This window comes from Bos taurus, chromosome 18, assembly GCF_002263795.3.
Source record: "Bos taurus isolate L1 Dominette 01449 registration number 42190680 breed Hereford chromosome 18, ARS-UCD2.0, whole genome shotgun sequence".
Lineage (NCBI taxonomy): Eukaryota > Metazoa > Chordata > Mammalia > Artiodactyla > Bovidae > Bos > Bos taurus.
Window position 1 is genome coordinate 9,679,867 of NC_037345.1, and position 14,668 is coordinate 9,694,534.

General features: G+C 45.7%; 1 protein-coding gene across 3 annotated transcripts in view; it reads left to right on the forward strand.

The window, feature by feature from the left end:
* Positions 1 to 14,668, forward strand: part of CDH13 (cadherin 13) — a 1,016,104-nt gene that overhangs the window by 541,739 nt on the left and 459,697 nt on the right. For 2 of the 3 annotated variants that reach the window (NM_001035277.2, XM_024978135.2), the window contains one exon: positions 2,222 to 2,374. In NM_001035277.2, coding sequence (NP_001030354.1) covers positions 2,222 to 2,374 — 153 coding nt within the window. Of the gene's footprint in view, positions 1 to 2,221; positions 2,375 to 11,885; positions 12,307 to 14,668 lie in introns of those variants that run through there. The other variant, XM_059876634.1, reaches the window with a different exon arrangement.

The following is a 14,668-nucleotide window of genomic DNA, read 5'->3' on the forward strand; positions in this document are numbered from 1 at the left end:
GACTTGTGTGAGTTTTGTGTTTGAAAAGGAAATGTGCTCCCTTAGAAAGGGATTTTTTTAGTATTGTAGCTAAGTGGTGTTTATGCCTGGAGGTGTCAGTCTTACCTATTAACAGCAGCATCATTTCTTGTCGTTGTTCAGTCCCTTAGTCGTCTCCAACTCTTTGCAACCCCGTGGACTGTAGCCTGTCAGGCTCCTCCATCAACAGGATTTTCCAGGCAAGGATACTGGAGTGGGTTGCCGTCTCCTACTCCAGAGGATCTCCCCAGATCAGTGATCGAACCCATGTCTCATCTTAATACTCTTATTATTAACTCTGGTTTATTGAGCCCCTTCTATGTGCCAGGGGTGTATTGTGCACATGCTATCTCATCCAACCCTGGGAAATAAGTGGCATTATCCTCATTTTACAGATAAGGAAATCAAGAGCCAAAGAGGCAAAGGATGACGTTCAAGGCCACAGGCTGATCATTGGCCGAGCCAGGATGGGGACATATGTTTGTCTAATCACTGAGCTCCTCATTAAACAGATATTGGCCTTGGTTCCACTGTATGCCAGGAACTTTGCCAGGCACTGGGATCCAGTGGCGAACCCGATATGCTGAGGCTGTTGACCTCGTGGAGCTTCCAAGCAGTGGGGATAATGTCATTTGGATTAAATCTAGTCAAGCAGTGACAGTGAAAATTCTTTTCATCAGAAGATATCGCATACCTTATTTTTAGTCTTGCTTTGGATGATATTTTCTGTTAATTTAAAAAATGCAAACAGAGGTAATTGATGTTTAATCAGAACACTCAGTGTATTTTAATAAAGAATATCTTAAATCAGAGGGAAAAAAAAAGAAAAACCTGTACTGCCATATGGACTGTGCTCCTACTCCACCAGTCCTGGCAGAGGAGCCTTAGCACAAGGCTCATGCTGCCTTAGGCTCCACTGCCACCTGGTGGCAGCCATCAGAATTGCAGGCATGGTGGTCCCGGAAACGCACCCCCCGCCCCCACCACCACAGCTCTTCCTCATTCCACTAGAAGGCACGTTTCTGGTTCAGCCACCCAAACCCTCCAAGCTCAGTTGACCACAGCCCAATAGGTACCTGTTTAGTTGTAAATTGATGACAGCCAGATCAGTATTAGCTTTCTTTTATCTGTATGTTCTGAATGTCTATTACGTTTGTGACCTTTAAAATGTTATAATCAAATTTGTTTGCAGATATCGATGGAAAATGGATATTACATATACATGAATACTTGGTAGAACTTTAGAACTAACCTATGCAAATAATGGTTTTCTCTTTAGTTGGATACTTTCAGATGACATCAAAACAAAGCAACATAGTTTGGCTCCTAATATACCTCTCAACCTCACCTCTTCTCAAGCCATTCTGAATTTTCTAAGCTCTCTCACCTGCCTGTTGCCTGTCTATGTTGCTCTGTCTGCCTGGAATTGCCTTCCTATATCTTTACCTTTTCAATTTATTCTTTAAATGTCTAATCAAGGCTGACTACCAATAGGGAATTCCCTTGAAGTAAATCCAGACACAGTGATGTTGCAGAGCTGTGCCTCTAGAGACATGGAAGATGGTTTCTGAATACCCTCCTTGTTTCTTTAATAACTGTGACTGTGGCAAACTTGCTTAATCTCTCTGAGTCTCATTGATTTCATTCATTAAGTATGAATAATAATGTTCCCTGCCCCCAGCATTGTTGTCAGAGCTTTTTTAAAAATGCATGTAAAATGCCTTCTCAGCACCCTGCCTGGTATTGAATACCTGGTAGAAGCAAGGGTGTAGGCGGTGCTGCTGGTGACTGGACCCATGTAAACACCTAGAATCCTGATTGATGCCTGCCTAGTATAGCACTGTCCAGTGTTCTCCATTGCTTATTTGGTCTTACTTTAGGGAAAAGTCTGCTTCCTAGGAATTAAAGATAATATAAATGTCCAACCTTGAAGTTCATGAAGTTACTTGCCTCCCAGATCCATCACTAAATGTCACCCCAGGGCTGGTATGCTCTCCCAGCTGAAAACTGCAGATTTTCATGTTAGGATGAAAGGTGTTAAGCCGATGAGCCTAGTTTTGGTGATGCTGCTGTAGTCAAGTTCATCCAGCGCCTCTGCATTGGCCCCTGTGACTGGTGGACTGGTCACTGCGGTGTGTGAGCACTGTGCTTTCTCCGTGTTTTCCAGCCAGAATCATAAATGTCGCTCTGTTTCTCTGACCAGGTAGTCGATAGTGACAGACCGGAAGGGTCCAAGTTCCGGCTCACTGGAAAGGGAGTGGATCAAGAGCCTAAAGGAATTTTCAGAATCAATGAGAACACGGGTAGTGTCTCTGTGACACGGAACTTGGACAGAGAAACCATCGCTACCTATCAAGTGAGTACCCCTGGTGCCCACCCCCCACACGGAGACGTGTCTTTCACAGACTGCTTTCCTCCCACTGAGCTCATTATTTCTGTGCTTCATCAACCAGGGGCTGCACGGCTTTAAGTGTGTCTCTGTGGGAGCCGAGTGGCATTGAACCCTGACAAGCAGCAATGAGGGCCCCTGTCTCATCAGCAGAGCCCTCCGGGTTTGCGTAAAACTTTGGGCATGAAAAACCAAGAAGGGGCCCCTGGGGGATCTCAGAGGAGGTCAGAAACTCTACGTTAATGTTGGTTTTCCAGAAACCAGCTTGATAATGAAGCGCTGTAAAAAGAATAAACCCTTGGACCTGCTCATTCTACTTAGAGAAATCCATCCTAAGGAAATAGGGAGGAATTCAGTCAGCTTTTTGTACAATGATGTTATAGCAGGACAAAATCCTTAAAATGGAAACAGTTGCTAAATATTCAGCAATATATAATGGTTAAACTATGGCACAATTTTGCAAGGAAGCTTTCTACAACCGTTTAAAATATTTTTGAAGAAGTTCTAGTTACATGGGAGATTTTCAAGATACTGAATGAAACAGACACACCAGCACATATGGTGTCCTCATTACAGACGGAGTGTTTACACGTATCGTGATGGGTACGTGTTTGTGAAGAAGCATGATAGAGGAAAACCAAAGTCTTAGTGGCTGTATTTGGTGTTACTGATATTTTCTGTTTTTTTCTTTCTGATTCTTCTACAATGCACTTGCTTTGCTTTTATATGGAAAAACAAAAGCCTATTTGTAAAAGATAGTTTCAGAAGTTGACACCCATTCAAGATTCAGAGAGCAAAGTAGCTGCATGAAGATATTGGGTGAGCATCAAATCTTACGTAGGCTATGGGTCCCTCCTATCTCCTCTCTGCCACACCCCCAAGAATCCCATTCTCACAGCTGTGTTAAGGACCAAGCCTCTGGGGGTAGTAGCTCCATTTTTTGAGGAATGAGACAGAATTCCAAGCCATTTTCAGGGAAGGCTCCAGCAGGATGCAGTGCACTGAGCTGGAAGCAGGTACTTGGGAGCAAGGCCCAGCCACCAGTGTCTGCTTTCCAGGCCGTTGCCCATCACACGTGCGTCTCCCTGCATTAGATTCGGGGAAGGTGGAGGGGCCAGTTTCTAGGCCTGGACTTGGCATTCATCTTCATCAAAACACCATGTAAGAGCATCCCAATTCCACCTCAACAACATGACCTCCTCTTCCCTCCTTTCCTAAGGACAGAGGGTGGAGGGACATTACACTGGACAGTCAAGTGCTCTGGCTGGGGAATTGATCCCCTGGGTGTAGCCTCCTCTGTTACAGTGAGATACTGACCTTGGGAAGACCATGTAGGTGTCAGTACTCAGGTTCTTGTCCATAAAATGCAGATAGCACTTGCCTACCTACCAACAGGAGTGCTGTGGTTTTCCAGTGAGGATCGCACTTGAGGCATCGAAATGCTGGACAAATATAGGGCAGTTGGGGGCGGGGGGAGGCCCATCCAGCCTCATGCTGAGCAGTGTGGTCCAGGGTCCCCAGTCCTGGGAGGACCTCCCTCTCAGAAGTATCACCAAAAGGCAGATGCTATGAGCATCTGCAGGGCGTACCATCTGTCAGAGGACACCAAAGGGTGACTGGTGCATCTTCAGTGTACACCCTTGGGGAATCTGGTTGTTGTAGAAATTGAATGTTGGCACCCTCTGAAATTCCCAGGTCCAGCCAGACTTGCCGGTGACCACAGGTGACCTGGCAGCTGTCAGTGTCCAGCCGCTGCAGGACAAGCCAGCGGCAGACTGTTGGTAAATCCCCTCTTCTTCCCCCTGCCTATCGTGGGAATATCTATTACTTTTCAGACACAAAGAACTCAAGACATGATACATTTCATAGTTTCATAGCACAGTGATACAGAGCTCTGGGGTCAGCAAATTGCCATTCAGGTCTCAGCACTGCTGTTGACTGTGCTGCTTTTATCTTGGGCGACCCATTCACCCTCTCTGAGGATCTTGTGATTCTCTTCCACAAAGTGGGGATAGTACCAGGATGTCTAAGGATTGTATGAAATGGAAGACAATTATCTTTACAAATTCTTAGCACGATGCCCAGCACCTAGCAAGCACTCAGTAAATTAAAGCTGCTCTTACTCATTTTCTTCCTATAAGATGATTTAATTTTTCTGTTAAGTTCCACAAGTTTTTAACATCAGTTTCCTGCCTTCAACTGTGAGAAGGTTGACATAGACAACAGACTTGTGGGTTTTCCCTTCTATCCTCACAGGAATCAAACATCATAGCATTTTCTGCCACTCTTTTAAGTATTAAAGAGAGATTCCTGGAGGAAGCTGAGCTCTAGAATTTCCTAGGAGATGGAAGGGGTACAAGACAAAGAATAAAGGGGCAGAAGTCTTCTTGGGAGAGTTCTGTAGCCTGGAAATAGGACCAGCATGAATCAGAGAAACTGGAAAAAGCTGGTTGCCAGGAGTAAGAATTGGTAAATGAGAGGCTGAACGATCCCCTTTTAAAGTGACCCCTTAGGAGCTAGTAAGAGCTGAGTGAGAGTGTAGGTGCATGCTTGGCTGACTGATCCTGGCTGTTGTTTCTGGGATCCAAAATTGGTTTCAAAAAAGTCAACATTCCACATTCCTAGAGAGATTTCTGGGTTTCCATAAACAAGGGCCCACCTCAGTGTGAGTATTCTCCTTAGATGGCAGTGACCTTGATCACCAGGGACAGTGAGGGAAAGATACCTTAGGGCAGTCACCACGGGAAAAACTCGAACACCAACATTCAAGGACTAATCGGGAGTGATGAGAAGGTGGCCTTTGGTCAGTCAGGTGGCTTGGTTTTGATGTTGTCAAGGGTCCCAGTCAGAGACTTCTTTAAGGAGAATTTTTGATTCATGAGGCGTCTCTTTCCTCTGGCTTCCACAAGCTGAGCGCAGGGCTGTCGGGTATGGCTGTGCAGGGTCTCACTGCACAAGGGGGAGGGGGATGGCTGAAGGATGAGAAAGGCCTGACTCAGCCCCCTGCTTATTCTCCAAAAGCCACACTGAGTTCAGAGCTGCATCCACAGGGAGACGACAGCCCTTTTCTAATGCTCATAGGGTATCCAGAGGAGGGTTGAATGAAAATCCCACCTTTCTTTTTTTTTTCAATTAGCTCATTTTTAGTTCTATCTAAATGATGAAAGTGAAGTCGCTCAGTCATGTTTGGTTCTGTGTGACCCCATGGACTGTAGCCCACCAGGCTCCTCCATCCATGGGATTTCCCAGGCAAGAATACTGGAATGGATTGCCATTTCCTTCTCCAGGGGATCTTCCCAACCCAGGGATCAAACCCAGGTCTCCTGCATTGCAGACAGACGCTTTACCATCTGAGCCACCAGGGAATCCTTTATCTAAATGATAATATCTAAATATTTAGATAATATCTAAATGATAATCTAAATAATCAGTGGCTCTGGAATCAGAAAAGTGTTCAAGCCTCAGCATCACTACTTAGTGAGCTGTGTGCTCTTGAGCAACCCACTTACCTTCTCTGATCTTGTGATTCTCATCCATAAAATGGGGATAGTTACTAGCACTTTCAATGATTATAAAAGATAAAGTTACTAGTTTTTGTTAACTAATAATTGCAAACAGCTAGTAAAATAAAGTCTGGTCTGTGGCACAGAAATTCTCATATTTTTCCTTAAAGTGAGGTCAGGTAGCCTATAACAGTTAAAAACATAGTTTTGCATGTAGCCATGTTGGCTGAATTAAAGCACAGTTTTTACAACTAGCTATGGGAGCTTGAGCAGACAATCTGCCTCAATTTTCTCATCTGTGAAATGGGAACAATAATAATAATGATCTCATAGGATGAAGGGGCTGAAGGAGTTAATGCATGTCAAGCATTTGAAGGAGTACCAGGAACATAGTAAGCATGGTCTCAGCATATGTGAGAATTAGTCATGGGGAAAGCACAGGAGGTGAATGAAAGCTCCATGGTCTCTGGAGTTGTGAGTTGTGGACCAGACTTCTCATCTCAACTGTGAACTTCTCTTAGATAATCTTGAGTTTATTTGTAATTTCATAATGTACTCCACGGCATGTGACCTAATTCATTGAGTCATTCATTCTAAATATATTTCACTGAAGACCAGCAGGGGGAGGAATGGAATGGGAAACCAGACACGCCGGGTTCCCTGCCCTCACGTGGCTCTCACTTTAATGCCTAGGCTTTGTTTGTGTATAGGTGATACTTCAGGGAGCTGTGCCACGTTCATTGTGTGGCTTGGTTTACTCCTGTGCAGGACCGTGTGTGCTAGTGGCGAACAGTGGTCTGGGCTTGAGCCTCCCTTCACCAGTCTCGCAATGGCCCAGTTTCTAATGCCCGGTTCCCCCCAGTGCCATTCGCTCTTCAATCCAGACTTTGTCCTGTTTTCTTCCTGTCTTCCTGTCTCTTCCTGTCTCTCCTATTTCTGGATTTTATGAGAACTGGGTTCCTCTCTTCTTAACACACTTCGGGCACAACAGTGTTGCAAATCTGGTTCATTTCAAGCAGCTATTGAGAAATGATTTACTGTCTTACTAGTGCAGTTGGATCCATCATGTCCCTGGTGGTTATTGCGGTTGGTCACAAACCTGCTTCTTCAAAGAGCAGAATCCGAGGTCTCCAATTCCCGTGTTTTACTTTCCCCTCCTGCAAGTTTAAAAAGCAGAGAGCATGTGGATGACTGGATTGCCATTACAATTGCTTCACTGTTGTTGTTGTCATTCATTTTAAAGGTAAATGCTGTTTACTTGCAAGATGCTAACACGTCCCAACAAGAAAGCATCATTAACTAAACCTTGGAGATCTGCATGATGAGAAATAATCTGGGATAAATTTGTCCTTGGGTCCCTGGATGTGTATGATCACTGAAGCTGTTTATTGAACTCTACACAGCTGATATTGTGCTAAACAACTCATATACATTCTCTTAATCCATTTCACACGAGAGACTTCAAAAGTAGGTGTTAACACCATTTTACAGATAAGCAAATAACTGTTAAGTAACTTTTTTTGCGGTCTCCCAGCTGGTGTGTACAGAATCTGGGAACCCTGTCTGTTTCTCTCCACCTCCAAAGCCCTGCATTTTCAGTTATAAAAATCACTTCTTTTCTTTTACCTGCAACTAGACTCTGGTGTCTAGTCTGCAAATTCCTAGGCCTCTTTCCCAGGAACTCCAAGTATTTAAAGGGAACTTGACTTGCTGAATGATCTACTTCTTCTTAAATACTTTTAATATTTTTTCCCAAGGCCCACTGCCTCCTGCCCACTCTCACTGCTGCAGCCCCCATAGGGCTTTCTATGCTTCTGACCCGAAGTGGCACCTGGCAAAATAATTTAGCTCTTGCAAGTATTGGAAGCCGACATATTAATGCAAAGCCTCCTGAAATATTACTCATTATTATGCATTTTGCCAGTGTTTGAGTGATTTGTGAACTCTTCATTGGAATAAAGTACTGTAAATGATTCATGAATGACCAAGTTTATGAAATTCTATAAAAATATTAGCAGGTGGTAATGATTCCTCACACTGTGACTATAATCTGCTGGCTGCAAATTTGTCAATATAGGAGGACAGGAGTGGAGTGGGAGACGGAGTCTATTAGGCAGGTGGGGGTTGGGGTGGCCCAGCAGTGGGTGAAAGGGCAAGAGGAGGCAGGCCTGTGTAGTGGGCCGGTGTCACGGCCAGGAGACCTCCGCCTGCTCTGTTGTCTACTATGGGAGATCCAGCAAGGGCTGGGGTGTCAGAGTTGAATGGGAGAAGAGGGGAGCATGTGGAGAGAGGGAAAGAACTGACATTTCCTGAGCACCTATTAAGTCCCCAAGAACTCTCTAGAGTTGCACACACACAAACCTGAAACTGGTTTATTATCTTGTCCTTACTAATGTGTTAGCTGAGGGCCAAAGTGGTTCTCAAGATATATTATTGTTTAATGTAGATGTTAACATTTATTAAACATTTACAACGTACCAAGGCTCTGTGCTAAATACCTGAGTGATGATCTCATTTGATCTCTTTAAAGGTGAGCTTAACACAGTTGTCATTCTCAACTACAGAACTGGTAACAGGAACCATCTGTGTTCTTGGCCTCAGAAACTGAGCAGGATTTTATTGTGTCCTTCTGAAAATTTGTTCACATTTTCTGGGATATAACGTGCTGTTGTTTGAGCCAATTTCTTGGTTAAGTTTTGGTTTCATAATTAGGAGTATTACTGTGAAACTGGAAAATACCAGAGAGACAAAGGGTATTCTTGCTCCTGTGTTTCCCTTCATTCATGACTCCACCCCAATTCTAATCCACATGACAGTTTATCAGAAAATACATTAAGATGAAAAATGCGGCTGTCATGTGGAAATAGTGTATCACATCATTAGCGATGGTAAGACGATGGGGAGATGAAGATTTACCCAGATTAGGGAGTTACTGAGGTGGTTAGCCTCCGTATAACAATGCCCATGTTGTACACGGGTAATGCACACTTTACCGTGGTAGACTTTTGCTGCCCTGGATAATATTTGTACTTGGAATGCTGCCCCAACCCTCAACTGTGGGGACAAGCTACTTCTTTCTTCATCCTCTAGTCTGGTCTTCCCCTTGGCTGACTTTTCTAGGTAGGATTCTTGATAGTAGTCAACAAAATCCCCTCCGACTAATATATAAAACAAGGGATTTATTTAAGAGTATAGGTAGCTTGGGGCTTCCCAGGTGGCTCAGTGGTAAAGAACCTGCCTGCCAAGCAGGAGACGTGGGTTCAGTTCCTGGGTTGGGAAGATTCCCTGGAGAAGGAAATGGCAACCCACTCCAGTATTCTTGCCTAGGATATCCCATGTACAGAGGAGCCTAGCAGGCTTCAAGTCCATAGGGTCACAAAAGAGCTGGACATGAACTAGCGACTAAACAACAGCAGGTAGCTTATAGAACTGCTATAAAGACCCAACAACCTGGTTTACATGTAAAATACTGGAAACTGGTGCTACAGGACATACCCAGCATTTCTGATACAGCTCTAGTGTAAGGGTTCTCAGTCTTAGTACTGTTGACGTCTAGGGCTGGATGATGCTTTGTTGTGGGGGCTGTGCATCACAGGGACGTTTAGAAGCACACATGGCCTCTTACTAATAGATGACAATAGCATCCCCCATCCCAGTCTTGACAATCAAAAATGTCTCCAGATACTGCCAGTCATCCCACAGGGGCAAAATTGCCCCCAGCCAATAACCACTGACTGTTCTAGAGGAGCCATCGTTGCTGCCACCTCTCCTATCACCATGCTCCTGTGATGCTCAGAGCTGGGTGGTAGACTCTGCCTTGGCAGCCCTGAAATCCTGGGTGACTCTGATCCCATGCTTTCTGGAACCTCAGATCCCGAAAGCAGAGCCACTGCCTGTGTCTTTCCTTCCCTCACTGAATCTCATGCTAGGATGTGCGTAGAGATGAGCCTGTCATCTGAAGCACTCCGGCTGAGCTAGCCAGGGGCCTGGGTGGGAGCTGCCACCTATGGGGTCAGCCATGCCACCAGTACAGTTCATTGCAGGTGAGAGGCCGCCAGTGACAGTCACACCTCGCTGAGGGCCAGTGACCAGTATTTCCTTGGAGAGCTGGCTTCACGCCTGTGCTCTTAACTCATCTCCATACTTCAGTCCTATCCATCAGTAAGACACGTGGCCTGCAAAAGAGTCCTAATTGGGAGGTGACAGAGAACTTGAGTTGAAAGCTCAGGCTTTGCAATCAGACCTACTGAGGTTATACTCTGCTATCAGAGGAACCGTATGAAATTGTCATTTTTATAGTTGAAAGAAGGGTGAATATCAGCCATTTCATGGTTTGTCCTGATACTACTGTATCACCTTTGGCAAGTTGTTTTCTTCTCAACTGTTTCTCATCTTTAGACTGAGGGTGAGATTGCAGGATCAGCTAGTGGTGTCGTAGGTGGTGAGCGGGGTGTGTACCCACAGTGCTCTGTACAGTCTCTTACTGGGTGTTCCGGAATTGGGAGCCATCGCTTCACGTATCATTTTGTAGCTGGGGCTCCCAACAGGGGAAATAGAGGAGAAAGCAGACCTTCACCTATTGAACATCCGGCGAGCAGTCCAATGGTTGCATGTCAGTAGCACCGTGTGTTGCTCCGGAGAAGCGAATCATCCAAATGGGTGGTTTTCAAAGCATGGCTCCCGGACCAGGAGCATCATCTGGGAACCTGGTAGAAGTGCAAATTCCCAGGCTCCTGCTCAGACCTGACAGGTTCTGTGGGTGCTTCTGATGCTGGCAGGTGTCTGAGAAGCCCAGGTCTAAATAGGCCAAGTATTAACCTCAGGGAAGACGGCTTGTTAATTTGCCTCAGTGAAGGTGGCCTTTGAGCCAATCCCCTCGCAGTGCTGCTGGGGTCATGGGTTTGTGCCTGAAAGGTGCTTATTTCTCCAGGTGCCCTAGTAGGCCATGTGAAAGCCCTCTCAATCCAGCCCACGCGCTTCAAAATTGCCTTTGTTTTTATTTCCTTAATGGCTTTGGCACCCCACTCCGGTACTCTTGCCTGGAAAATCCCATGGGCGGAGGAGCCTAGTAGGCTGCAGTCCATGGGGTCGCGAAAAGTCGGACATGACTGAGCAACTTGACTCACTTTTCACTTTCGTGCATTGGAGAAAGAAATGGCAACCCACTCTAGTGTTCTTGCCTGGAGAATCCCAGGGACTGGGGAGCCTGGTGGGCTGCCGTCTCTGGGATTGCACAGAGTCAGACACGACTGAAGTGACTTAGCAGCAGCAATGGCTTTTGAGAGTGGACAAATTTGTCCCAGGCTTCTTCTCTCTCTCTTCTCTCAACTTTGGATGGCTGTTAAACATAATACCATGTTACCGAGCCTTTGCTTATTTCTCCAAAACCAACCTTTTAGGCCAGAGATGAAAGTGTCTTTAGAAGATTTTAGCCAGTACAGGCAAAAATATTCCCTGACAGGACGAAGCTGGGCCTGGGCTCAGCAGAATCAGCTTCTCTGGACACTAGATCTGTAACCTTGAGTAAGTTTTTTGTGGTTCTCAGACTTTGCTCCACTTAAAAAAAATCACCTGGAGAGCTTTTAAAATACCCTGCTGCCCAAGCTGCACTACAAACCAATTAAATCTGAATGCTTTGGAGTGGGACCAAACATCAGTCCGTTTATCAAACTCTCCAGGTGTTTCCTCTGTGAAGCCAAGTTTGAGAACCACGGAGTTGAAACAACTCATTGACACCCCAGTTTATTCATCACTAGGGTTGGGGTTAATGACACAGTAGGCGAGATTGAAAAATCTGATCTCCCTCAACCAACTGCTTCACTCTGAATGAATATCTGAAATGAATGCCTTTCACATGTCTCTCTTGACACAAGTACTTAAAAAATTAAAATGTAGAAAAACACAATTTGATAAATAAATAAACAGATTGTCTTCTGACTCCCTTTAGAAAAAAATAATTCAGGATTTGCTTGCAGCGTCTCCCCAAGCCAGTACCTCCGAGCATCTCCGTTCGACTCTTTTCCAATTGGTTCTTCACGTTTCCAAGCACCTCATTTTGCGACCTGGCCTTATCTGCCAGGAACACCTGGTGAAACTGAGGCATGAAGAGGTTACCCGACGTCCCACAGCAGCCACATACCTGGATTAGACCACCGAGTCGCTCCTGACTGATTACTGACTTGGTCCACTAAGCAAAGCCGCTTCCTCACTCGAGGCTACAGAAACGTATTTTCTAAACTTCATTAGCACAAACTCCTCAGAAGAGGTTCAGCTTCAATCGTGGCAAGTGAGAGAGCCCCACATTCCTTCCTCAACTTTCTCATCCCCCGGCACCTAGCCCACACAGCGTGGACCCACCGAACGTTCACAGGATGAATAAATGTCTGAGGATCAATTTTTATTTTTTTCTTTCTTGTTTATGTGTTTGTTTTAGTTATCTAGCTACAACCACATCTGTTTCCTTATAGCTGTTTTTCAAATGAGTTGGGGGCTTTTTCTCCCCAAGATGCTGAAGAACCACAAAATATCAGGACTGCAAGATCTTTTAGAGCCATTTTATCTAACCTGCTAAATTTACAAGAGCAAGCTCAATAATTAACCAATGGTTTTGACTCTCAGTACTGAAAAAAAAAAAAGGTCTGCTTCTGTTTTGCTATCCCTCCAAAGCAGGCATGGAGGCTGCCCCAACCCCTGGGACTAGATTCTGCAAACACAGATAAGACACCCATTCTAGCTTCTACTACCCAATCTTCATGTATTTTCAACATCAGTAAGCATACTGGGTTTTTTCCCCATTTTGTAAAAATGAGCAGGGTGGTGGGGGAGGAGGAAGGAGGTGCTTGTCATGAGCAGGGACTAAGAGAAGGAAGGAGCAAAGGAGATGATGAAAACAGTTCGGCCTCCTCTTCTGGCTCCTTAAAGTGGGCTTGACACTTTGGGGTTAAAGGGCAGAAAATGATGGAAATTATTTTTTTATGAGATACTATGCAAAGTTGAAGGTGAAGACCAGAGGCTAATTAAATCAATGACAGAAGACTGGGTAAGATTCCAGGTTCAAGCACTTCAGCTGTGAGGCCAACCGACAAAGGATGACACTGTTCTAAAGCAAGCCGTCCCTCAGCATCCCAGAGCGCCAGCCCTGAGCTGATGGGATGGGGAGGGAGGTGCGAGGGGAGTTCAGGATGGGGAACAGATGTACACCCATGGCTGATTCATGTCAGTGTATGGCAAAACCACTACAGTATTATAAAGTAGTTAGTCTCCAATTAAATAAATTTAAAAAAATAAATAAAGCAAGCCATCCCCTGCCCAGAGACTCCCATAGCAGCTTGGCACGGAAGAGCTGGTGATTAGGGGGTGGGTCACCATGATGAGGCTCCCATGGTGGCCAAGATGAGGGAAGAAGAAGCTAACACTGACCAGGAGGCACTTACAAAGTGCTTTGGTTTTCCCGAGAAATCCCTGGAGTGCTGTTGTAAGGGGCTCAGTTCCTCTTGAGGAGGTGAGGACCCAGAATCCTGTGACAGGGATAAGTGCACAGGCGACCCGTGTCCTCACTGGGGCTGGGGAGCTGCCACCCGGGTTGTCCACCTCCATGCTGGCCAGCCCCCCAGCTTAAAGTCTAATTGAAATAGACTGCAGCAATTAGAGATTTGAAATGGAGTGACTCTCTGAGAAAAACCCCAGGATGAAAAGGAGAACATGAAGAAGCCTGATCTTCTGCCAGCTGTGCCTTCTCTTCCAGCAAGAGCAGTGTAGGAAAATGGAGAGGCATTTATGGAGAGGCGACCTAGACTGCCAAGAGGATGTGCACACACCAAGGCCAGCTCGCATCCAGCAGCCCCATCAAGCATGATTCAGATCAAACACAATATTGATTTAATCAGCAGACATCCATGCTTAACTCATGCCAGCCGTTGTCTCAGGGTCCTGGGGAAAGAGCAGCAAATTACCACCAAGTTTCTGTTTCATGGAACTCTGTCAATACATAGACATGAGTGTGTATGTAACACAGCAGGTGATTATATGTGTTGGGAATAAAAATGGAGCAGATTAAAGATGCAGAGAGTGATGAAAGCAGCCACATGACCCAAGCAGGCCTCACCCAGTTGACATTTTGGGGAAGTCTGGTGGAAGGTCTGAAGGCAGAAATGCTGTCCTTCCCTCTCAGGTGTCCTTGGCATCAGGAGCTCTCATCCAGGTGATTGTGCCATCCAGGGGACTTCTGGCAATGCCTGGAGACATTTTTGGTCATCCCAGCCTAGTGCTACTGGCATCTAGTGGGTCAAGGTGAGAGATATTGCTCAACATCCTACAAGGCACAGGACACACGCTACATGTCCTGCTGTGCAGGTACCAGCATGGAGCCGGCCTCTTAGAGGGTCTGGTTTGTTCACTCAGATGTTTGTCAGTTTTGAATAGGTCACAACAGGGTAGGATACATCCCTGTCCTTGAGAAGTTCTTGGTCTAGCTGGGGATGATCAGTAATAAGACATCTACACCACCATGGGACAGGGGCAGGGCCAGGAACAACCTTCTATGGTATTGTGATCAAAGCAAGTGCTGAAGAATGAGGAGGAGTCAGCCAGGTGACAGGAGAGGGGCAGGGCAGGAGATTGTTTCAGGAAGGGGCACAAAAGAGCTTGAGACAGCTCTGGATATGAGGGAGAGTGAGACTCCTGGGGGAAACAGGAAATGAACTTGACTAGCAAGGAGGGGAGGACCAAGTGCCAAGGAATGAGCTTAGATGGAATACCC